At 45.0% G+C, this 26602-nt stretch overlaps 1 protein-coding gene across 1 annotated transcript in view; it reads right to left on the bottom strand.

Annotated features, from left to right (window-relative positions):
* The window catches only part of zranb3 (zinc finger, RAN-binding domain containing 3), a 135600-nt gene that overhangs the window by 56264 nt on the left and 52734 nt on the right, over nt 1-26602 (bottom strand). Inside the window, exons 9-14 of the mRNA XM_080720396.1 lie at nt 18351-18470; nt 13562-13681; nt 10422-10601; nt 9092-9268; nt 8187-8613; nt 947-1222 (exon numbers count right to left, since the gene is read on the bottom strand). Coding sequence (XP_080576522.1) covers nt 947-1222; nt 8187-8613; nt 9092-9268; nt 10422-10601; nt 13562-13681; nt 18351-18470 — 1300 coding nt within the window. The remainder of the gene's footprint in view (nt 1-946; nt 1223-8186; nt 8614-9091; nt 9269-10421; nt 10602-13561; nt 13682-18350; nt 18471-26602) is intronic.

The raw sequence follows: 26602 nt of genomic DNA, 5'->3' as shown, positions 1-26602 counted from the left end.
CCATGATGAAATAACACTGACTTAGCCATAAAAACAACTTAATTAAACAGCTTAAGTTGATGTTTGGCTAACACAGCAACAATATGCCAATGCAGTTCCCTTGGTACAGCATGAACTTCACTCTTGGCCCTATAAAGTGTTTCTGAGCCTGTTTAAATGCTGGCATGCAGTAGTAGCCTACAAAAGGCATTACGAAACTTTGGATGCTGATGGGATCGCTCTTGTGACGGTTCTTGTCTTCTGATACTCATTGCTTTCGGTTGTCTTAACCTTTTAAAAATGGCTGCCAAAGTGCCAGGATGCCAAATTCACCCATGGTAACTATGAAAAAAATAATAATGCACGCCCATGCATAGATCATGCGCCGTTCACAGCTTTCAAACAAAAGAATCCGCTTGGAAATCCGTTCAGGCATTCATGAGATAGCAGCCATTATGTTTTCTTCATGTAAATGAACATGGCTGCTATGTTTGAAAGATGGGGTTGGTATGGGAGTCAAACATGCAATATCGCGATCATGCTTAGTAGATAGAAGGAAGTAAAAAAATTAAAATAAAGGTCCAAAACTCTGGAAACTCGGGCGTGGCAGTGGCCGAGTACAGGAATGTTTTTAGCGCTTTTCAATATTTCAAATGCCTTGCACATTCCATCCAAGGTTCTCTTTCAGAACTCACTGTAGCTCATCTCTTATAAAAAACAGGATAATAATAATAACGGCAATTCTAATAATATGCACCTACAGTATAAGACATCTTTCCCCCACCGTGGCCCCAGATGGAAAGAGATATATTCACTTATTGGTTTGAGGCGATGATATTAAACAGAATTATACGGGCGGATATCAATTCGCCTGCCTGCCAGCCAATTTCCCTGCATATGGAGAGGGGAAGATTACAGGTGGGATTACCTTCTGTGTGTGTGATCGGGAGAGCGACGTCTCACTCACCCGGAGCGTGTTTGCCTTTGTGGCCCTCCTCGTCTTTCTCCTCCGCCTCTTCGTCGCCAACTTTCTGTTTGTCTTTCGGCGGCACATCGACGTCGTCCGCCTCCTCTTCCTCCTCCCACTCCACGCCCCGGCTCTGCCGGCGTTTGCCCTTCGCCGGTTTCGCCGGACTGCGGTTTCCCCCGGGGCGGCCGCCGAGCTCTGACTCACCGTCGGAGCTGGAGAGCACAACATGGTCTGCATCTTCTACTGGCGCCGCCGGCACAGCTGGCACCGAGCCTAGGACCAGAGATTAGAAGATGAGGAACTTCTATGCCTTATTCAAATATACTAATATACTGTACATATATTCTTTTTTACTATTTCTATTGAACTTCCGGTATTTGTGCAATACACAAATGTTATTTTTAAGAAATATTATGATGTGCTTTGTAGATGCGTATTTTCGCCAATTGCCAATGTATGAAAGTGTAGGACATTCATGCAGTAATCCATCGTCCTTTGTTTGAAAAATGTGACAGTGGCTCAGATGTACAAGGTGTTGGTCAGGGGTGACCACCCTTCCTCGGCATACGGTCCACCTTTCCCCTCACTAGCCTGGGGACATCAACAAGCAGCTGCTATGCAAATTCTGTGCCAAAAGCACGACTGAGAATAGGATAATGCAAACACAAGAATTATACATCGGCAATGAGGATATACACCAGTAAGACGTCCTAAGGGCAAGAAGCGACCGCCAGGGCTCGTGGAAACAAAGACTAATTACACTTATTACACTAAAAAGCAAATGGCTTGTTTGCATAGTAGTAATAGTACATAAAAGACTACAAAATCTTTTCATCTTCCCAAATATGCAGTTTGTATACTTTTAAGAATTGTCAATAAATTATCCAACTACTACTACTGTCTACTACAACTATTAATAATAAAAGTATAAAAATTCAAGGATTTTTAATGAGTGTATCAATATGAGTACTTTAAAAAGTAGTCTCATCATCTGTGCTTTAAAAAAAAGTATTGAGCAACAGCAACGAACATCAGGTAAATTAATTAGTCAAACACAGACATTTATGGTGCTTCTAGTATCTTTCCTTTACCCAAAACAAGGCCATACTGCATACGGTATATAATATATTATACATACACCCATGGTTGGAACGTGGCATTGCAGATGACTGAGTTCAGAGCCGGTGGTGCAGGGGTGTTATGTGTTACACAAGGCCGAGACAGTCTATTGAAAGAATGAATTATCGCCTCTTCATCATGTTGTAAATTGCTCGTTTATTTCATGTGCAGCAGCAAACAGAATTGATTCTTGCAAAGTGTCTCTGCTTCTGTGCTACGACTCCCGGCAGAGCGAGAAACATTCTAATTATTTGCATGATGTCAATCAGAAATAGTTGACGTAAAGGCTCGCCGACTGGTAACGCTCGACTGGCTAATGTGCCACTCCTACAATTTAATATACCAATCATTAATTTAATTATCAGCCATACAGATTTTTAGTGCCGTCTCTAAAAAGTCAAGCTGAGATCCCAAGCAGGGAAAATGTTAATGAATGCAAGGATTAATCCCGATGCCCTTCATAGTGTCTAAAGTAATATTCTTTGAGACATCGCCACTTGGGGACCGTGGCAGTGCATGCCTGGTCACATCTTATAAAGCAGGTTTATGGTTATGCCACTTTATGTCATCCACACATCATGTGGCATCTCCAGTTATTTTAGGCAAACTATCAACAGTAAAACAGACAGCATAGCAAATAAAATCATCACTTTTCTCATGGGACTTCTTAACATATTATTCAAGTCAGCGCCTGTGAAACGAAGAAGATAGTAGGACATTCATGAAAAAGGAATTCAGTCTAGCTTGAAGAGAATTCTAATAGGTTTATCTACACACCTATATTATCTACGTATGAGTCGGTACGACAAGACATAATATCCTTTGAATTGTTTGTAGTTTGCGCTGTGAATCTAACAAGACAGGCAACTTGTGACAGACGGGGACGCGTGGGGCTAATTAGTGATCCTCCCTCTCCGTGGCTCGTTTTCTTCAAAAGGCCAGCCTCTCGTTGGTTCCTTCAAAATGTCACCGGAGTCTCCTGACTCGTGGCCCCGCTGCCGTCCTCCTCCTTTGCTAACAAGCCGAGGGGGACCGGCGACCGGCGGCTCAATCTCCACCGAGCCATTTCCCCCCCCACAGAGAAAGACGTTAATGGGGCGAAAATCCTTTGCGAGACGTCTCTCTGCTTCATCAGTGGGCTCTCTGTATTTGCAGGCGGCGAGGAGGTGGGGGCTTGGTTAAGCTTGTAGCTGTTTTGCTAATGTTTCAGGAAAAAAGATGTGCGGTCAGCTTCCCACACACAAGTGAACACAAACTCTGCCTCGTTCAATGTCGGTGTGAATCACAGAAGCTATCTGCTGACACCTTCATCACTTCATACTTCTCAATTAATTTGCACCTGTGCACACACTGATCCTTAACACTGAATGTACAATAGGCTAATAATTGAATGATAATAAACAGGAATCCATAGGGCCGTTCAAGCATATTACTTTGAAAGCATTACTAGGACAAATCAAGGTACAAATGTGAAAGAGAAAAATTTCCCTTTGGTGAGTGAGGTGCTTCTGACTCTGAACATACAGCATTCCTTGGTACTTGAATGGAAGTGCCTCCATTCCATAGCTCTGAGAGGAACACGTAATACACACTCTCATACACAAGTGCAAATGTTAGAGATGTGATTCTGCCCTGGTTAAAACCGCATATTTCCCCTCACATTTCATGGAGGGCGTGAATTGTGTCCGCCGCCGCTACTGCGAGAGACGTCTCCGTGAATGCAGTTGTTATTCTTGCGCGAGTAGCGTGTCATTCACGGGTTTAGCGGGTTGTTAAATTTGGCGTCTAGCGAGGTGACACAGCCGGCTGCTGTGAACACAGCGAGGTCCGTGTCAAGAGGGGAAGCGTTTGCACGCTGAATAGTTATCAAACGTTACTTGCTGCAGCTGAGCGTGACATGAAGTGGAGTTTTTCCTCAGAAAAGAGTGTTTGCAGGGGCGTCACAAGGGGGGGAGGAAAGTTGGACTGAGTTACTAGGGCCCAAGGTGGAGGGGCCTTAATTATTTTATACTTTAGATATTGAAAAAAGGCAGATATACAAGCTCACAGCGCGGCACCAAGTGCAGCACTGCGAGCTTGTAGTCGTGAAAATGGGTGCAAATCTTTGAATTACATGTATTTTTTAAGCGAACATTTGTAACTCAAATATTGCTTCTGGGGGTCCCTGGAACTGAATATTTTGATGTCGGTCTGTGGCCAAATACATATAATTTTGGGGGTCCTTCACATGAAAAGGTTTGAGCACCACTGACATAGAAAGATAGGTTTTTCAAAGACGTTTTCAGGATTTTTCAAAAATAGCAGATCTACAAGCTCGTACGAGCTTGTATATCTGCTATTTTTCAATAGTTAATGCACAAAATAATGTGTAATAATGTGTTCCAGTCTAAAAAAAAACGTCCCTATAGAGAACATTCATGGGGGGCCCGCAGTGAATCCTTGTACCCAGGGCCCAGAATTTGGTGTGACACCCCTGAGTGTTTGTGTGCGTGCTTGTTTTCTTGCCATGCAGAGACATGCCATCCAAGTGCTGTAGCGTCGTGCAGAGATTGGGACTGTCTCTGTGTACACTACAGTGTACAATCTGCTCTTTCCATGGGGCCAAGGCTGAGGGGCGCATATTTATTGTGCAGTGATACGGATTAAAAGTAATATTTCACCAAACATGTGCACAAAGGCTACCTTGACACAGTTTTTGGAGCGGTGAAAGCGCTCCCAATAGACAGGTATGTCCGTGGGTATGTCCCTGGCTGGGTGGCTGGGTGGCTGGGTGGCTGGCTGGCTGGGTGGCTGGCCGTGTCCGTAGCCTGGCAATACCTTGAGTGGCCACACACAACACACTAGTTAAAGGAGGGGCGCTGTTTTGTGCAGGCCAGGCACACTCACCACTCACTCACAGGCACAGTTTACAGTTTAGGCATTTAGCAACACACACAGGGTATAGCTGCTCAGATTCACCGCTCCACTTCGAACCGAGGTTTGATTTTTTAAATATTCAGACAGAAATTGTGTGTATAAAGAATTTGCAGAGAAACAATCTAGTCACAACTACAATGTAACACTGAAGGGAGGTACTAAGCTATTATTTGACAATGAACTGCATTTTGATTTCAAGTATTTGGTTTGCCTGGCTTCAATAAGGCAATTACATTTTTTCATAGCAGAGATTTAGTCACATGTCATATCAGGTCATCGGATTTGGATTTTTTATTTCAAAAATAAGTTAGGTTCTGGACCGGTGTCTGTATCTTTTTTGGGGGCTCATCTTTAAGATCTACGTTCAACTCATCCCACAGCCCTGCTGGGAGAAAAACATAAATAAACCAAAAAAATAAGACTTTTGTTAGGGTGATAGCCAGGGAGCTATAATTCAGTGCCAGTAGATCTGCTACTTTTGCTGTTAAAAAAAGTGATATTATCAAACATAAATATCAAACATATCAGACAGTCGACATTTCCCAATTGTAAATGTATGTGTTTAACTATTGAAAAATAGCAGATATACAAGCTCACAGCGCGCCAGCGAGTGCCGTGCTGCGAGCTTGTAGATCTGCAATTTTGAAAAAGTCTTGAAAATGTGGGCAAATCTTTGAATATATGTATGTTTTAAGCGAACGTTTGTAACTCAAATTTTGCTTCTGGGTGGTCCCGGGAACTAAATATTTTGAAATGGGGGTCCATGGCCAAATACATATAATTTTGGGGGTCCTTCACATGAAAAGGTTTGAGAACCACTGAGATAGAAACATGGGTTTTTCAAAAAAAACCTTAGACGGATTCAAAAGACACTTATAGAATCGGGTCAAAATTCAAATTTTCACGATTTTTCAAGAATAGCAGATCTACAAGCTCGCAGCGCGGCACTCGGTGCCGCGCTGTGAGCTTGTAAATCTGCTATTTTTCAATAGTTAAAGCATAAAATAATAATACTCAATAATGCGTACGCGGTCCAAATGGCTTAATACAGTCTGACCATAAGCAGAAATAAATCAAATCCCCACCAGTGCTAAAAATGAACGAGCAGGGGATGGGGATATCTAAAGCAAACGTCCGTACTGCATGGATTGTCCCCACGGCAACGACATCTGGAGTGAACCCTATACTTTCCTTGAAACTTTGCCCGAGACATCGTTGAACAATGGAAAGAACAACCCACGCCCACCTCACCCCCACGCGTTCCCCCGCTCTCTCCCTCTCTCTTTCTCTCTCTCTCTGTCTCTCTCTCGGCTTGACAGGTGAGAATTATGCAGCGTCCTTGTCATCTGGAGCGAGAGAGAGAGACGATGTTGGGCGAGCAGTGCTATTTCAGACTGTGGGTACGAGCTTGCACTCTGTCATTATCACACATCTCCAGCTGGTGAAATCTGCACCGTTGTTCAGAAGTATAATGCAAGCAGAATGCCACCGACGGATATTGATGGGCAGGAGAAGAAGGGAATGGTAGCCCAGGGCGTTTCTATTCTCATCAAAAACTGCTTCATTGTCTTTCCTCTCAATTGATTCCATTTTGTTGTTTTTGGCAACCAACGCATTGTTCTGAAAGTCTACACCAATGAACAGTGTGTGTGTGCGCGCGCGTGTGTGTGTGTGTGTGTGTGTGTGTGTGTGTGTGTGTGTGTGTGTGTGTGTGTGTGTGTGTGTGTGTGTATATAGAGAGAGAAAGACTGAGAATGCACATGCATGTGCACATGCCACTTCATATTCTAAATATGCTAATTGTAATATTTTGTAAAATTTTACTTTTTATTATTGCACAAGATAAATTGCATGTGAAGCATTTCAATGTGTTTAATTTAGGTGATTTCACCCCACTTGGGACCGCACAACAGTAGCACAGTTTTGGAATCACATTTCCTGGTGTGCCGCATCCTGCTAACTCCATCAATATGCCTACTAGGTGATATATCAAGCATGGATCAAAACAATGAACAAAATAGACTACTCCTTGTGGCCCTAAACTGTTGCCAAGAAACTATCCTCATGAACTGGAAATCAAAGGGAAACATAAACATTGCTCACTGGAAAGAACTTAATAATAGACTCCATATCCCTGGACGCTTACACAATAGACACACACCATCTGGTCTGGATTAATCAATTATCTACAAGCATAAGATCATAACCCAGTGATTCTCCTTGGCTGTTCATCATCCATAAGCCTTACTCCAGTTAAACATACAGTATATAATCGCGCGCACACACGCACGCAAGCACGCACGCACGCACGCACGCAAGCACGCACGCACGCAAGCACGCACGCACGCACGCACGCACGCACGCACGCACGCACGCACGCACGCACAGCCCATATTGTTTGTCTGTTTGTCGTTTTGTATTCCTGTTGTGAATATAGCATTCCATTCATTGCCACCGCAAGTTACTATGAAAACCTCCACCGGCTGTCTGTCAGTCAGTATGTCCGTAACGTCACACCTTTGGCCCTACTCTTATCTCCGGCAACGTTTCCCCTATCCATGCCAAACGTTGCACACACACTCCTTGCCTGGCAAACCACCATTAGCCCCACCATGAGGTTGCCGACCTGACGATCGCTTATCTCCCAATTAGGGAGTCTTACTGATATACGGTATCTGTGTGATCTTGGAAATCATTGTCATTTATGTTGCCTGTGTCCTGTTATGTCTTTTCACCAATAAAAAATAAAATTAAATAAGTGATTTCAGATTTCAGTCCACTTACAGTACTACCACAATTGTCATAATATCTTTGTAGAAAGAACAGCTAGAATTCACCCTTTGTCAAGTCCCGCCCGTTGTCCCGCCCCTCTTGGCACCCATTGGTTGCTGTGTCTTGGTGGGACAAAAGTCCTTTCTCTCCATCCACTACCATTGAAATTCAGTTGCTTCTTATTGTTATTCTGTGTATTAAATTCTCATTTTAAACTTGGTTTCAGTAAAAAGGAGCCTCGCAGGTACGGTAGTGACTGGGCATGTTTTTTTAATGTTTTTATTTATCCAAAAATCATGTTTTAGCCAATTCAACATAAAAAAGGCGAAGAGCCTGCTGGTTGGTCAGTCAGGGACCAATCAGAAGGCTGACAAAGGGTGAATTCGGACAAAGAGGTAAGGCCTCGGCTCTGGGTTGACCTCAAACTTACCGGAAGCAGATCGCGGAGACTCGCACATCTCGCAGTATGGCAGGAGGCTGCTGTTCGAGTAGGTGCAGGCCACGCAGTTCCATGTACCCCCGGGTGGGCCGGATCTCAGCAAGCCGGATCTGTTGCCCGAGACGCCCGGCCCAGACGATGCCCGCCGCTTCCCCTCGGATTTGGGCGTGGGGCGACCCTGGGGGGTCCGCAGCCTCTTCGCCTTGGGGGAGAAGTCTGGGTCTGAAGGCGGGGTGGAGTTTCCAGAGTCATAGTCCTCTGGGCTCTCCTCTTCGTCCCTCCGTTTCGGAGTTGTCCCAGAGAGGAGGACGACGTCTTCTTCCGCGTCCTCTGCGTCTTCCGTCCTCTTCCTTTTCTTCTCCTTGCAGGCGTTGGGAGAGAAGAAGGTACGGATGTCGTGCTGCTTGTCTTTCTCAAACTGTGGAGAGGAAAATGTATCAGTCAGCTTTTTCAGTTTCCATTGTTTTATATTGGCAAAGACTAGCTTTCACAAAATGCCACAATTCATGAATGCAAGATGCGATCGCCGTGCAACTTTGCACACACATTCCCACTACAACTACTTCTGCATGTCTCTGGTACCCCCAAACACATACGTCTACACACATTTACAATCAAAGGATGGCAATGGAAATAAGCTCAAACTTCTTTTTTTATATGTACAATATTATGTTCATGTTTATGCTTTTTTTTTTTTATCAAATATTTAAAACTGTATATCTTAGGAAGTGCAGCTATCATACAGGTCGGGACTCGGGATACAATTCCATCTACAAAGGAAAATCCAGAATACACATTTTTATTCAAGAGCTTATTACTATTACTCTCAGTGTTGAACACTATGGACTTTGCATGAATAATGTTGTTGTGGTCGCTGAGTGGTGAGAGTTGCTCACATGAGAGAAGAACACGCTGTTTTTGTCGTGCACCACGCTCTCCGGCGGCGGCAGCAGCGGCGTCTCGCTGGGCGTCCACACCGTGGCGAAGTTGAGGAAGTCCCACTTGTCCTTGTCACCCTCCTCCGCCTGCAGGTACTCCTTCCTCCCGTTCAGGGTGCTGCCCGTCACCGTTTCCTAGGCAGGGGTGGAAGAAGCACTCCGATGTTTTACCCATCGTCAGTGTCTGTGAAAACCTTGTCCAAAACATTCCTTTTATATTGTTACGATATTTTAAAAGCAGTGAAAATATTTCACTACTTTGAAAATGTTTTAATAATAGAACGGCTATTTTGGGCATTCATTTATGAAAAAAGAAAAGCCAAACAAACAGAAATATGGAGATACGAGTAGCAGTCGATCAAAAATCTGTCACTATGCTGCACACAATCACGCACAGACCAGCCTTTTCAGTTTGGTGAAGATAAGACAATAGCCAAATCCCAATTCTTTCGCTTTCAGAGGAGCTGAGAGCAAGGATGCTTCCCAAACCACTTGGAGTGAGGAGCAGAGGGGATACATCACATTTATCCTTTACGTCTGCTTTGCTGAAGAGTTTTTGTCGGAATGTTTGAAATATAAATTATCTTCTGAACCATCCAGGCTCCAGAATGGTCCAGCGATACAGCTGTGTTGCACGTCGAAACTACTGTGATTGCTGTTGCTTCAAAAGTACGCTATCTGAGCGTAGTGCGTACAGCTTCCTTAAAGCGAAATTAATCAATTGCCGGCTTCTCGCCGTGAGGTGGGGCTAAGGCACAAATGAAGGACACAAGGACTGAAGTTTGAGTATTGGCTACTGGCTATGGACCCTTTTCATGGCAGCCTGAAATGCAGTAGCAGTGTAATGATACTTCCTTCAGAACTGTGGCCAGTGATACTAATTAAGGTTCCATTTAGTGAATTAGAGGCTTTTGAGTGAGCCAACATGCACAACAGCAGCAGCAGCAGCAGCAGCACCCTGACTCTGTTTGACCTTAATGGAACAGAGCTTAATTATTATCCTTGGTAATACTTGTGAAGGAAGTAATATTACACGTCTATTTCATGTTAATATGGCTGCTGAGAGGAGGATTTATTGGCCCCTAGATTGGTAGATTTAAAGGGTTATATCTATACAAGAGAAGATATGCTCATTATTTTTAATTCGTTCTGCATGGGAAAACGTGAGGCGTTGTGAGCTTGTAGATCTGCTATTGTTGGCTAAAGTTCTCAGAATATGGACGTTAGGGTTCAAGTGGTTAATATAAAAAAATGAGAAAAAAGGTTGCCATCACACAAAGATTGGTACCTTCCTATTGAGCATGCCCCACATGACCGTGTCGAAGGTGCCCTTGGCGATGAGGTAGTGGACGTGCACGGAGGAGGTCTGCCCGATGCGGTGGGCGCGGTCCTCCGCTTGTTTGACCTGGCCTGGGTTCCAGTAGAGCTCTGCAAACACCACATGGCTGGCCGCTGTGAAGGTCAGTCCCTGAGGACCCGGCAGGCACGCAGGCGCACGCAGGCGCACGCGCACACGCACACACACACACACACACACACACACACACACGCACCAGACAAATCTACGTTACTATGTATAAATGTGGAGATTTATATATGTATGTGTGTATGTATATATATATATATATATATATAGTCGTTGTCGGATGAAAACCTTGTATGTCCAAAACCGTTCGTTTTGCATTTATCATTTTAAAAATGATTTAAACGAGTGAAAACAGCCGAAAAACAGCCGATCTACAAGCACACAACGCCTCGGCGTTGTGTGCTCGTAGATCTGCTGTTTTCACTACTTTTGTGGAACGGCCTTGTATGACGAAGCAGGGCTTTACTTTGCGAAAGAACGTACACATTTGAAACTTGGAGATACGAGGTTTCCACACGACAATGACGATATATATATATATATATATATATATATATATATTATATATATATATATAAAACAAAGAGGGGGGGACTCCTGCACATCCAAACAAAAGGCCCATAGAAGGTGCAAGTCTTAGTCAGCATGCATATAAACTATAGAAAAAATGGGAAACCTTCCATAAGAAGGGACTGCATCACTCCAGGGAACTACGATGGACAACTGCTTAATTCATAATTCTTTATTAGCACGACGCGTTTCGCTCGTCAGGCTTCATGTATAGCACCTGATGAAGCCTGACGAGCAAAACGCGTCGTGCTAATAAAGAATGATCAATTAAGCAATTGTCCATCGTAGTTCCCCGAGTGATTGAGTCCCTTCTTATGGAAGGTTTCCCATTTTTTCTATAGTATATATATATATATATATATATATATATATATATATATATGTCACGGTTTGATAGAGAAACAGTACGGTCGAGAAACGGAGCACTCGTCGTGCGGCACGGGGTGGAACAAGCGGTCGCCACAACAACGTCCTCCAGGCGGAGCCGCTCGATTGTCCACGACATTGCAAGCGGCGCGAAGGCCAGCGGATCTTGGTCCTGCTCTTCGCCCCCGAGCGGCGAGCGCCGCGCGAGTTACGAAGCCGTGGTGAATGCAATCGTTATATTTATGCCCAGGCCGTAAGGCCTGGGCAAGCCCACGATAAACGCCCTGTCCAAGTGACTACAATGGAGCGCTCCCTAGCTCATAGTAAGCTAATGGCTAAACACTGCCGAGCTAGTCTAGTAAATAAAGAAAGAGAGTCGCAAACGAGTGACGTCAGCGCCTTCACTAGTGAATGGCTGTCGTCGCCATCTGGTGGTGATTGGTGTGTGGTGAACGACAAAACAAGCGCTCTTACAATGAACGTACTGAGTATATATATATATATATATATATATATATATATATATATATATATATATATATCACACACAAACACCTCCTAGCTAGCTCAGGAGACAGAGGGACTGCCTAAGATAAACCAGATACACAGAGAGATGGATGGGCAGAGATCCAAACAGATAAATATAGACGGACAAGCCTATGAGAGTGTCAGACCTCTGTTATAATGTACTGCCTTTCTGCCCTTGGAGATCACACCAGACAAGAAAAATGTCCTTGTGGCAGTGTTTTTTATTTAAGTTTGAAAAATGTTGTAACCTGACACACATTTTCAACTTGAATGTTTACTATATTCAACTGCAGCTTTAGCACCACACCACAGCACCACACCACAAATATCTACATTTTCCATTACACAAAAGTACCCCTATCGATAAGAAACAAATTGACCCTTTTGACTGTGATTATAATACAATATAAATTAATATTACAACTATCCTAAATTAGAATACACTATAATGGATTATAACTGTGATTATAACACACTATAAAGTATGAATGTATTACTATGATAATTATAATAAACTATAATAGACTATAATAGTGGTTACAACACAATATAATCTATTATCATGTATTACATCTATATCCTGGTGGTCTAAATGAAAAGTCAGTGAGTGATCAGTCATTATGAAGTGTTTGGCCCTGTTTGGCCTAGCTCAGACCTACTCTAGATTTGATACTTTTTAGTACCACGTTTAGTACCACTTTCACACCACTCTACCCAGGTCCTTGTAGTGGAAAACCTGGCACAAGTGGGCGGTGTGGAGTGGTGTGGTGCTGGGCCAGTGGAAAAGGGGCTATATGGGGGCGCCACTGGCCTGGCGGTTAGAATGCATACCACACAGGCTCTAATGACAGTGAGTTGGAGTTTGAGTCCCGAGCCCGGCGACCTTTGCTGCATGCCACTCCCTGTCTCTCTCTCTCCCCGTTTCCTGTCTATCTCCAGTGTGTATACTATCAATACAGGTGGAAAAGCACTAAAATAAAATAATGTTTACTATGAATAGATATTATCCCATTTAGATCTGTCGCGTTAGACTTGGACGATGTAACCATTATTTTATGCTTTAGCTATTGAAAAACAGCAGATATACAAGCTCACAGCGTGTATCCCCCGATTTTGTAACCCATTTTTCACCCGGTGTCAATCTAATGTAATCCTGGGCACTACACTTCCTCTGCCAACCTTGGGAGACAACGGACTGAACTCTCTATGCATGAGGAGTCCAAGTTGCTTCTTTTCACCTGACAGGGGGGGGGGGGGGGGGGGGGGGGGGTTTCCCCGGTTGGACGTAGCGCGTGGAAGGAACACGTTATTCCAACCAGTTCCTTTCCCCTCCATCAGGCCAGGGCCAGGGGAAGGCAATATCGAGACCAGGATTACTGGATATTTTTTGTGAGGGTACCTACCCTAGGAGACACGGGGAGAACATGCAAACTCTACACAGAAAGGCCCTTTTGCCAACCCCACCTAGGGGCACTGATGACACGGAGGAGAGAACATGCCCCCAGCGGGAATCGAACCCAGGACCTTCTAGATGTGAGGCGACAGCACTACTGACTGCAGGTTGGTTGGGTTAAAATGATGGAAATTCTTCTCATTACCTGTCCGGCAGCCTGGATGCTGAGGATGGCCACACGTGTGTCTGGATCATTCTGAAACTTGTGGACCAACTGGATTCTCTCAGAGGACGGAACGCTGCCATCAATACGGATGTAACCCGCCTGAAAATGACCAGTAAATCTCAAGTAAATTATCAATACTGCAATGTAGAAATACTCTGTTACAAGTAAATATCCGTTATTCAAAATGAACAAAAGTATTGGCATCAAGTACCAAAAGTAAAAGCACAAAATGTTTGAAAATAGCAGATCTACACTACAAGGTCACAACGCGTTGAAGATGCCTGATGTCATCGATAAACATCACTGGCCAGATGGCCAAGACATGGAGGGATCTCCATGTATGGGAATAAAAGGGATGTACCATATACAGTACATGGATCTCCATATACTGTATGGGTACCAGAGGTCTCCATTATGGTCAACTGGTCCGATATACATCACTGGCATGTCGCCCTGAGGCGTCTTACTAGTATTATTGTACAGTATTGGCAGTTATGTAGCCGATGTCATGCGGTAGTTACGTAATCAAACATTTGTAGTTACGTAATCAAAAAGTTAAAAAAATAACAGATCTACAAGGACTTGTAGGTCTTCTGTTTTCTAAACTTTGAAAATGTTATAATAAAATACTGTATATAAACCTTTGGGGACCTTTTGCCTATAATGATATGCTCAAAATAGCAATACTAGGTTGAAAGTGGTTACCGGTATTTTAATTTTGCACTTTTTGACAAAATATAGATCAAAACATTGGTAATTGGTGGGATAGTACTTTCATAAAACCAGGTATTTGCCATTGTTAAATACCAAGACTGACTTCACGATTCATCACAGGCTGCTTCCCGCTGCGCTGCAGTTACGGTATATCATTTCCAAGTCTCAATGACCTAGCTAGCTCAGCGCCATGTTGAAGCTGGGAGACATTACAAGCATAGAGCAATAGAGACTGGTGTAGGAAGTAATTGCTCAAAGCCCTACCTCCGACACAGTCATCTCTCGCACCTGAGTTCCAACATGGTGGTGCATTTACTTAGCAGCCATTTTTAGCTATCTTTCTCTCTCTCTCTCTCACTCTCCCTGTTAATTAGGAAGTGCGAAAATGCAAATGCGGGAGAGCGTCTTGCAGCAGAAGGTGTTGCCTACACACTGTACTGATGTGTTGCGTTTGGCAGACAGCTACCGAACCCCCTGACCCACACACACACACACACACACACACACACACACACACACACACACAGATACACGCGCACACACATGCACACAAATATAGCACATACATGCATTCAAACTTGTTCTCTGGTTGCTGCCACTGAGCTGAGAAAATCATTCACTCGTTATGATTTGTAAAATAAGGCCCGAGGAAGAGGAGTTGAGAAAGAAAAACTTTTTCTGCCAAAGTTCTGCGTCGGTTCCCTTAACGCGGCTGAGGTGTGAGTTTAGCTCTCTATTAGATAATACATGCACGCGCACACAGCACACACACACACAAATAACTGCAAGGCCTCTCTCTCCAGTCTATAGCTATTGATATTTAGTTGCCATTATTTTTAAGTTTTTAAGTTTGAGAAGGAATTGTTAACAGTGCCATTCGTGGTGTGTTGTCTGTTCTTTGCTCAAACCAGGGACGCTATGAATCGTTAACTTCAGAGTCGCTTCGTGCCGTGTAAGCGGGTGGTTCTGTTCTCAAAGTGGGGTATGAGGAAAATGAGCAACAGTTTAGCTATGACCATAGCTGAGTGGTTAGGTTGTCTGGGAATCAGAAGGTCCCCTGCACACCCGCCCCTTCCAGCTCGCCCTAACCTGTGTGTGGAAGTGTCCCTAAGCAAGACACTTAACCCCTAACTGCTCCCATGATGCTGTATTAATAGCGCAAGCTGCTCCTATTAGTTAAAATGGGAAAATGCAGAGGACACATTTCACGTGTGTGCAAATGTACAATGACAAAAAAATACCCCAAAGGCGTGGGGACTAAACTATTATTATTAATTATTTAAAAGGGTTTTTCACTTTCAAAAACACTTTCAAAAACACCTACTTGAGAATAGGCTATTTAAGCTTTGGACGGCTACGGCAGATGACAACGGTAACCGGAAATGACCAGCGCTCGATACATAAACCTGCCGCCGTCGCAGCCGTCTCTACAACACCAGAAGCTCCCTTTCCATGTAGCGTCTACAACGTCTGCTGTATAGACGTGTCGTCATGGGAACCAAAGCGTTCAGTAAAAGGGGTGGGACCCTGTCGCCGACGAACGACTTGGACCGCAACGGCGATTGCGTCGTAGCAGCTGTAGTCCCGCCTCACGTTGCGGTTGTAGAAAAGGGCTCCTTAAATTCCCTTATGACTAACTTCAGCTGCTGCTTTTGACCCCCATACATGTACATGCTGTACATCATTCTGTAAACCACTCACAGAGTCTTCCATGTACGTGGAAACCCACTGCAGTGCGTGATAACGACAATGACGCAAGGCTGCTGAGATACCACTTTTTTGCCCTCCTCGCTGACGCACGACCGCAACTTTTGAGTAAGTATGACTCAATAAACTGGGTGAACGTAGTCATCAACGCCACAGGGCTTCTACTCCCTCTGTCTCTGTCTCTCCCTCTCTCTCTCTCTGTGAATGGAGAATCTCAGCGGTATGTGGCCAATTACCTCTGGACAGTCACTGAGGTATGAATGGACCCAGGGCCATTTCTACCTCCAGATTACCATTAATGAAGAACTGCATGGTCTCTGTGGCTGCTGGAATATACGAGGAGGAAGGGAATAGAAGGAAGAACAGAGAGTGCTAAGGCTTTCTGGTTTTGTTTTTGTTTTGTTTTTACAATTCGGCGACTGTCTGTGTCTACGTAGGGGTTCAATGTGTCGCACAAGGACACATCGACAGGACTCGTAGATGTTGATGGTTGCATTGACTGTCATGATGAGGATCGAACCTGTGACCTTGCGGGGAGTCAATACTGCAGTTCCTAACGCTCCTTTGTTCCCTGCCTGCTAACCTAACTCATCCGGTCCCCAAATTATTCATTGCACGTAAGGAAATCATGTTTAAATACTACCCAGGTTCAACTATCTGCGTTTTTCGCCACATGTTGTTGTCTGTGTGTTGTTGGGTCTTCTTTTTGATGTGGCTCCAATATATCAAAGCATCAAACTAGGCCAATGAAATAAACAAATTGAAACGATGGGATAATCTCGCAGCCCCTTGATCAGTGGGTGAAACTCTCCATGTTCATACAGGGTTCCCACTTTTACCATTTTTACCAAGGAATTTCCAAAACTTTTCCAAAATCTTTGCAGAATATTTAACAACATTTTCCAGGACTATATAACAATAATTCAGCACAATAACGAGTCTCTTACTCCTATGTGCAAAGCCCAAAGACAGGCGGTGTATCAAAAATAAAGCATGCACACCACGAACGGACCGTGGCTTGCATGCGGATCGTGCACAATGGACACGCACGCGCCCACGTCAAAAGGTAAGAAAATCGCGGCAGGGAACCCTCAAAGTAGATTTATGGTGGCAGTATGGACAGAAACCTCCCTCCCAGAAGGGCAAAAGCCCGCTTGATCTAGACTTTCAGTACGAGTACAGACCGTGAAAGCTCGGCCTCACGATCCTTCCGGCTTTTGGGGTTTTAAGCGGGAGGTGTCAGAAAAGTTACCACAGGGAACACTGGATAACATCGACTGCCAGGTATTAATTAATTAATTCATCCGCCCCCTGCCAGGGGTTTTCAGTGTTTTTTAACTATTTTCGCAGACAACAGAAAGGCACCACATGGCCAGGATGTAAACAAAAGACACAATGGCCAGGCGGACGATCGTCTTTTCTTTCATCCGGAAAAGACAAAATGTATCCGCGATCATCCATTCTTTAGTTAGGGTCCATAGATCCTAACTAAGTGACCAAAAACGCAAGGGAAGGGAAGGGGATTCTGGGAAAAGAATCCGAGATAAATAGTAATCTGATAACATCGAGCCGGACGAGAGAAAAAGATTGGGATGACATAGTTTCTCGTTGTATCCGTCTCCTAGCAACCTAGCAGCATTCATACTTTGGCGAAGAGTGTTAATTAGTAATAATTACCACTATTGTAAGCAGGGACATGCTGGGCCCCTGATTTAGCCCGGGAAAAAGAGTTGGAGAGGCCCTCATTGCACGCTATAGAGAGATCTCTCTCTATAGCACTGCTGCTACTTTGCCATTTCAGATCATGACAAGTGACAAGCCAGTGGGCCAATTACATGAGTTATATTTCGTCGTTGTCGGGTGGAAACCTTGTATGTCCAAAAGCGTTTGTTTTGTATTTATCATTTTAAAAATGAAAGTGAAAACAGCCGATCTACAAGCACACAACGCCTCGCACCGCGAGGCGTTGTGTGCTTGTAGATCTGCTGTTTTCACTACTTTTGTGCGACGGCCTTGTATGATGAAGCAGGGCTTTGCTTTGCCAAAAGAATTTACCCATTTGGGGGTCATGCCTATGTTCCCTCCCACATTTGAAACTTGGAGATACAAGGTTTCTGCCCGACAGTGACGATTTACTTTGTTGGCCGCCCAGCCCCCAAAATGGAACGAAGGCCGACATTTTATTTTTTTCCTAATGGCCGGCCTGGACCGGCCGGGAATGAATGATTCCCGGCCGCTCGGGAGTTGTCCCGCTTTTCCCAATGGCCAGCACATCCCTGATTGTAAGTAGTAATGAGTGTGTGTGTGTGTGCGTGCATGCGTGTGTGCGTGTGTCAGTGATACATACCTTGGCCTCAATGGCAGCCTCAGTGCAGGCATTCAGCATGGTGATGTGATGGCCGAACACCAGGAATTTGAGTTGCTCCGTCTCTAGCATCATTTTAATGTAGTCCTTCACAGCTCCGGCCTGGAGTCACACACACACACACAAAACAGACCACAGAGCAGTGAGGAGAGTGGAATGCGTCGCTGGGAGTGAAGGGGTCAGTTAATCACAGTGGTGGCAATCCTTCTCACCATGGATTCTCCATTGACCAATGACCACCATGGATCAGGAGTTTAAAACAGAGAGCGTCCGGACACAATTGTCCAGGGGTCTTAAACAGGGGGTCCTCAGAGTTACTACAGGGGGGCCGCCAAATCTTTGTGTGATAGGATCATTATTTTAGACTAGAAAATATTGTTCCTTCGAAACAATTGTGGGCTCGCTTCAAGCAAAAAACAATGGCTATAAAAGTACAAAATGTCAAGATCGCAGGCAGTGCTCTCTTTGACGTTACTGACGCAATCGGACGCTGCATGCATGATTTGAGGCATTTTGTTATAAGAAAGGTCATTTTAGGGGTGAACTACCCCTTTAAGTAGTTAAATGTCTGAAAATAGAGCCTACACATTAACGACAGACTGACGACAGTGCTGTCAAACAAGTCTATGAATCTATCTATGAAATCGATGAAAATGGTCCCTGTTTCATTTCTCTCTCAGCCAACGGGTCCTTGGCTCGAAAAAGTCTAAGACCCCTGCACTAGTCCCATGATCAGCGCTGATATGGAGAGCAAGACAATATTTCACACTGAGGAGATTTTATTCCCTCAGAAACGGATTTGAGTCTACAATACATGGTAAACTCTCCAAGTACTGTTCTATAGTCACCCAGAATATTTCAAACATGACGCAACTGTTGAGTTGCAATCACCTGATACCAACTGCAATCACATTTTGATTGCGACACCTTTGTGTTTCTTTACCTACTTTATTTCTTGTTATTTGCTTGTTCATTAGTCTTTATGTTTGCGAAAAAGAGAGGAGTGCTGTCTGGATACTCGGTAAACCTGCTCTTTGGTAGGAAATTAATCAATTGATAAAACGAAACAAGGAACTGAAATGGGTCAAAGAGTTTTTGCAACTCTTTGACCTTGAACATCTAAAGGGGAACACACACCGGACGCGGAGGCGGCGCGGATGCGTAGGCGGCGCGTAAAAACATATGCCCCCATTATTTTCAATGAAGTAACCCACACCGGCGGCGTCAGACAAGCGCAGGCGGGTCTGCAGGTCTACTGCCTCGCCCGCCGCTGTTCTATTTCTAGGCGCTGCCGTGTGGTGAAAATGTTTTCCCCACCGGGAATGTTACCGTGCAGCACTTCACGCGCGTCAATACCGCAACGCTGCGCAGCCGCCCGCATCCGGTGTGTGTCCACTGTCCCCCTTAAAACAAAGTTACTTTAACTGTAACTCTGGAAGAGTGTTGGATTTCGTTTTTCTAAATCGACCTTGCTACTCTGATTTGAATCAATTTTGGCACCTTATTTTGTTATACTTGTTGGAAAACACACAGTAAAGAAAGTAAAGTTGGGAAATACACAGTCCAACTTTTACCTAGCTAACTTCCGAACCCGAGTGTCGTATGGTGTGACTGCATAAGACACAAACTTGTGTAGAACACAGAGCAAGGCCACTTTTGTAGCATACCGCCCCTGCACAACTCTGACGGACGTGTTATCCCAGCGAGAGTGTCACACAGCGCAGCCCTGCTCGTCTCAGTTCAGGGACCGTGGGCCAAAAAAAAGAAGAAGAGAGGAGAGAATATGGCCAAGAATAGGGGCACATGACACTGGAGGTACAGCAGTCAAGTCGTGTGTTGACGCGACTACAGTGCTACTCCCGTTAGCGCGACCCGGAAGATTTCCACATGCGTCCTCCTGCAACCTGACAACCTCAGGCGCCCGTCACACCTGCTCTGGCGAGAGAGAGAACGTTGGCTTCCGCCCGAACCCCATAATTAGCTTGACATGGCCACTCCAACCCTTTCCCGGTTTTCGCTGGGGTCCCTCATTAGCGACGTCTCGGCTTCTCATGTCTCATTTCTTTCTGTCGAGTTTAATTAGCGCGCAAACTTCTCTGTCGTTTTGAAGCAGCCGGTTAGCTGCATCAGAGACCCCACCTCTCTCTCTATATCTCTCTCGTTCCCTCTCTCTCTCTCTCTCTCTCTCTCTCTCTCACTCACTCTCTGGGTAATTAGGAGCAGGTGCTTGGCGACTAAAGAAATAAAAAATATATAATCATTCGCCAAAGGCGCATGGGCCGCTCCGTCTCCAAACCGACTGGCAGACAGACAAGGTGGTTGAGATTTGTGCTTTCACAAGTGACATAGACACACAGCACCCATTCCCCACAGTCCCCACACACGCGCACACACACACACACACACACACACACACACACACACACACACACACACACACACACACACACACACACAAAACATGGAGAATGAAAGTGAGAGAAAACCTGTCCGACTCTAAAAACTGATAGCAGAGGAAATGAGACGAGGCTGACAGTGTGTTGGGGAGGTGGCGGTGTGTCTGTGGATGGATGGGGTAGCAATGAAAGGTCCGGTGTTAGGCTAAACCGAGCAGAAATCCAATCAGCAAACAACGCAGAGCGGCAAAAAAGATCCAAGCGCAAAGGCAGGCTGGGCGGGCAGCGCTCCGATGATTGCATTCCACAGTTATCTCCGGTCTCTGTTAACCTACCGGGGGCCAGGGCTCCAGGCACTGGGCTAATAGAGAAGAAAGACCCAGGCCCTTAGAGACTGCAGACGATTGAGAAGTGATATGGCCGATTTAAAAACGTACACGCCACACCAATTTTGCAACTAGTGGGGGGAGAGTGAAAAAAAAAAAAAAAAAAAACTCATGGGATATAGAAACTTCATGTAACGGGGACTGCAGGAGTAAGTCACACAGTGCCATTTCTTAGCAAACAAACAAATCGTTGTTGTCGGGTGGAAACCCTGTATGTCCAAAACCGTTTGGTTTGTATTCATCATTAAAAAATGATTTAAACTAGTGAAAACGTGTTGTGTGTTTAGATGCTGTAAAAGATTATAATGAAGTCTGCAACAGACTCCACAAAAGTGGATCAGAAAAATCGGAGTTGCAACACTGGTATTTCACCTTCACAAAAGTGGAGCAGAAAGACCAGTGTCGCAGACTTTTTTTATTGTTGATCTATTGTCAGTCCAACACCTGGGTGAGAAATTGGATGTGCGATGTGTGTCTTGTGTTTCGATGCGAGGCAATGCAATGCTGTGGTGCCCTTGGTGAGACCGGGCTCAAAACATTCACAGGGCTCAACAGACAGATTTTTGGTAAAGGTACTCCTATGTTCCGTATATAAGTATTCAGCCACTGTGGACGGACCCCTATTTCGAAACACGCTATTCCGACGGACCCCTATTCCGAAACACCTCTATTCCGAATATAGGACTCTCTCCCCTTCGCTCATCTGCGCCTAAACACTGTTCGAACGGTGTGAACGGACTATAGGGACTCATGGACTAAATATTAAATAATAGCCTAAATAATAGGCTATTCGGAATAGCGGGGTCTTATATAAAAATTGGAACCACCGCTATTCCAAATAATGGAAGTCAACGTTCGGAATAGGGGTCCGTCGGAATAGCGGTGTGTAACCCCAGCCACTATCTTTGTAATTGAACTTGTAAACTTTTTAATATATATTGTTTTAATCTTGTCTTGTTTCAATCTTGGGGGCCAGCTTTACAGCCCAGTTTCCATGGCGACAGCATCACAGAGATGCTATTTTGGAACAGCGTGGAACTTTGAGATAAGATGTTTTCGCGCATTGCAGGCAACAATGGACCAACCCTTCAGTCAGAACCCCACACTTTGTCTCAGCGCCTTCAACATTCCATCCTGTTACCATGGCAATCGTCTCCCCTGAGCTCTCGCTGAGCATTTGGCCAAGTGCTCAGACCATCGATGAATGCCGTGGCACCAACGCCTGATTACCTTGAAAGGGAAAATAAATTATAGTCCAGACCCCCTGGTCTAGTCCAACCTGCACGCACGCACGCACGCACGCACGCACGCACGCACGCACGCACGCACGCACGCACGCACGCACGCACGCACACACGCACACACACACACACACACTTTTGAAACCACCGCGAGGCGTTGTGTGCTTGTAGATCTGCTGTTTTCACTACTTTTGTGCGACGGCCTTGTCGCACAAAAGTATCAAAATAGTACAGTGTCCAAATCAAAAGTGACCATAGCAGTCAATGCTAGTTAGTGCAACAAGTATCTCACTGTCATGTCAAACACAAGCAAAATACCCAAAACTACTAACACAACCTAATAGTGCAGTGTCAAAAAAGTCAGTGCGAAAAAAACAACTCGAAAGGAATAAATAAACTAAAAAGGGTGTCACAGCCAGACACACATGATCACCCTCCTTGGAAGGTCCTTAGAGGTCAGAGTCAGTACAACTATAGTTCCGTCATCCTAGGTTAGGAAGGTAGTCCTCCTCAATCGACCATTGTGTGTGTCTCATTGTACAGTTTAAGGGCAGCCGGTACAAAAGACTTTCCAAGTCTCTCGCATCTCCGTCCTGGGTAGACAAAACGGTCGTTTCCTCTCTAGTCCAATAACTGAAGATCTCCAGTCCAGATGGAGGGGGTGGGAGGAGTTCTTCAAGATGGAGTTCAGCTATAATATTCTATAATTGCGACCGTAAGGTTAGTATAGTTTAGTATGAAAACCTCCACCGGCCGTCCGTCGGTCACACGTGCGGTCGACCGCACGTCACACGTGCGGTCGACGTGTGATGAGGTCACGATGAGTCATCTATGCCCAAATATAGATTTCTAGGTCAGATGGCCCATAGAGTTTGTGATGTCAAACCTAGCAACCCAATATAAACAAACCTGATGTCAGACCTGAAGTATCCTTTTATACCCATATATGGAGATACAGAGATCTCCATATATGGGCATATTAGAAAGCCCATATATGGGCATATACGGATGACATCAGGGATATCCATATATGGGCATAAAAGGGACAAGGGCTTACAGTTAAGAGATCTCCATATATGGGCATATCAGAAAGCCCATATATGTTCATATACTGATGACATCAGGAATATCCATATATGGGCATAAAAGGGACAAGGACTTACAGTTAAGAGATCTCCATATATGGGCATAAAGGGACAAGGACTGTTACAGTAGATATAGAGATGTCCATATATGGGCATAAATGAACGGGACTGACAAACACTGAGATCTCCATATAACCTATGGGAATATAAGGGACGAGGACTGTCAGCTTGTAGACCTATTTTCTAAATATTGTTGTACATTAAAAACTTGAAATGGGTCGTTCTGCATAGTACTTGGGATTTGTTGATGTAAATGTTCACATAGAGTGTAATAATTGGTAAAACAAACTTTTGGCCTATTTGTGGAGATAAGCGACCAACGGTCGCTTATCTCCCGATTAGGGAGTCTTACTGGTATTATATTACAAGGATTTGTACATGGTGAGGACACATTGTAGGACTTTTTCTTTGCAAGGCCCCAAGACCCCAGAACCAAAGAGTAGGTTGAAGCGGCCGTCGCCTGGTGGTCAAATATATACAGTATATAGCAACACTTCTGCATTGAAAATGCTACCGTGCATGCTCTATAATCTGAAACGCTAGCTATTGGCCAAGAGTTGGCCTCGATATTAAGACCTGACCAATCGAGGTACTTCCGGTAGTCTTCTGGGTGCTTCAAACGCCACTTTGCAACTTTCATTGAAATAAATAGCTGTGGTGCCTGGGCAATCCGCACTCTAGTTTATATATACTAGGGATGTTAATCGACGCATTATTTGCGAATCGACGTGTCGCGGCCGAAAATCGACGCGTCGATCGACTTTTTTCACTTTTTTTTCTCCCCCGCTAAGCTGCAGCTGAGGAGACCACAACGGCGCATTACTTTAAGCAACACAACTTGCAGCAGCACCCACCAGAACTTGCATCAAAGCCCTAATAATAATTATAATAAACAATTGCTCTTCCTTGCGTTAGCATGGAGTCTGTTCTCTATAGACTAGAAGCGGAGTGACAAAGTCCATGATGGAACCGTTCCGTTGTGGGAGCGCTCAGGGCAGGCTGGCACCCCAGGCTATAGTGTATCAAGTGTGGAGCTTTGTTTGGTCTGCCTCGCTGGCTCGCTCTCCCTGCCCGACGCGTGTCGCATTAACGGCGAGTAGTGTATTTATTTTGTGTTGTGTTTTATTGTCTATCTTGACAAAATCACTGCACACGAGGCGACGTTGCCATTAAATAAGCGAGCTTTCGTGTCAAGCATGCATGCAAAGGCAGGAGGTAAACAAAACACATCCAGTCAGCGCGCACTGCTATGACGCGTGCACATGAACAGACCAGCTAGTGTTTCTCAACCAGTAGTCCGCGGACCTGACCAGCGCCGCATGCATGCGAATCTGTGATCCATGCATGCAACACAGCATTCACTCGTCCCCGACACAGACACACACACACACACCGGTCCTCTCCTTCTTATTATAACTCTATGGTCCTCTCACATTTGGAAAACATTGACGCTTATAACGAACAAGCGATTAAACATGTTTTGGGGAAAAAAACTTTATAAAAAAATAATAATAATAAAAAAAAATAAAAAAAACTTTTTTCGATTTTTCGACTCATACTTTTTGAGTCGCGGTGAGCATGAGTCGATTTTCGAGTCGATTGCGATTTTTTTTCACATCCCTAATATATACCTCTATGCAGGGCCCTGGGGGGACTAGATTGACTGACGGACCCGTCCCATTTTAAATAGTCCTACTGAATATGTGTGTCCTTCTGACCTATTGTCCTGACAATGACCATGCTAATGCAGAAGAGAATAAATATTACACCCATATTAGGTATCCATTGAAATAGATTTAAAGCCATACTGTGTAAGATGCCCAACTAGTGGTCATTAGCCCTATAGCAAACCGCGGTCGCGTCCGCGTCTTTCGGACGTTTTTCGTACCTTCAGACCCCCGCGTCTGCCTCCACCTCGCTGAGATCTATCTTTTAAGGGGTCCCTTGTTCCTGTGCGTTCAGTAATTCCAGAGATACGGACTCCTTCACCCTGCCTGGTAGGCGAAATTACCTAGAGAAGGGATGGTACAAACGGGCGACAACAAATATGGCTGCCATAGCGACCCCACTTCAAGATGCGCTGTGATTGGCCGGCAGTTGTATAACCCTCGCTGTGATTGGCCGGTAGTGTGATGACGCAATTTTGGCGCGAGATCCGGTCCACGGCAAGGATCTCAGTTTACATACAGAGAAGGCTTTACAGGCTGAAATTCACGGCGCGGATCTTCTAAAACTTTTGTGATTTAATAGTTAGGAGAATTTTAAGATTTGTTTTATAAAAAAAGTTACATAGTACAACTTTAACAAAATAATGGACTTGTCTAATGGGGAGCACACACTGGACACGGGCGGCTACGCAGCGTCGCGTTGCGGTATCGACGCACGTGAAGTGCCCCGCGGTAACCCCAACTGTATGCGGCGCGCTGCCACACAGCACATCCATTTCCCCCGGTGGGGAGAACCATGGGAGAACATGTTCACCGCGCGGCAACGCTGGAAAAATAGAACAGCGGCGTATCGGCGCGGCAGACGAGGCGGCAGACCCGTGTCTGACGCCGCCGGTGTCTGTTAGTTCATTGAAAATAACGGAGCCGTATTTATTGACGGGTCGCTTCCGCACCGCCTCCGCGTCCAGTGTGTGTTCCCCTTAAGAGTGATAAGAAAGGAAACAGTAGTGAGAGGGGCTGACGAGGAGCGCTGACAATGAATGGAAGTGGAACGCGCAGTGCTTCAACAGTACTGTAGGTCTGTGCCTACCTGGTGAGCCAGCGCTAACCAGCTGAGGCTGTGGGACGTCCTGTTCTCTGCAGGGTATTTCGGGCACATCCACTTATCAACCCAGATACTGGCCGTAAAGGATGGTGAGTCACAGTTGCCGGTGGTATTTTTGGTGGATTACATGCGGTGTGGTGGCCTACCCAGTGGGACCATGTTCAGCGCACACACTTCACAAGAAGTGCTACCGTGGGGTCACCTAGTTTTGCATCACAGCTACTGGGATGTTATCTTGATCACATACTGTACATTAGGACTTAGACAAATTAGTAAAGGTGCTTTAATGCCATT

Source organism: Nannobrachium achirus, assembly GCF_963921795.1.
Source record: "Nannobrachium achirus genome assembly, chromosome: 24".
In the NCBI taxonomy this organism is placed as follows: Eukaryota; Metazoa; Chordata; class Actinopteri; order Myctophiformes; family Myctophidae; genus Nannobrachium; species Nannobrachium achirus.
This window is presented reverse-complemented; position numbering and strand designations above follow the sequence as displayed.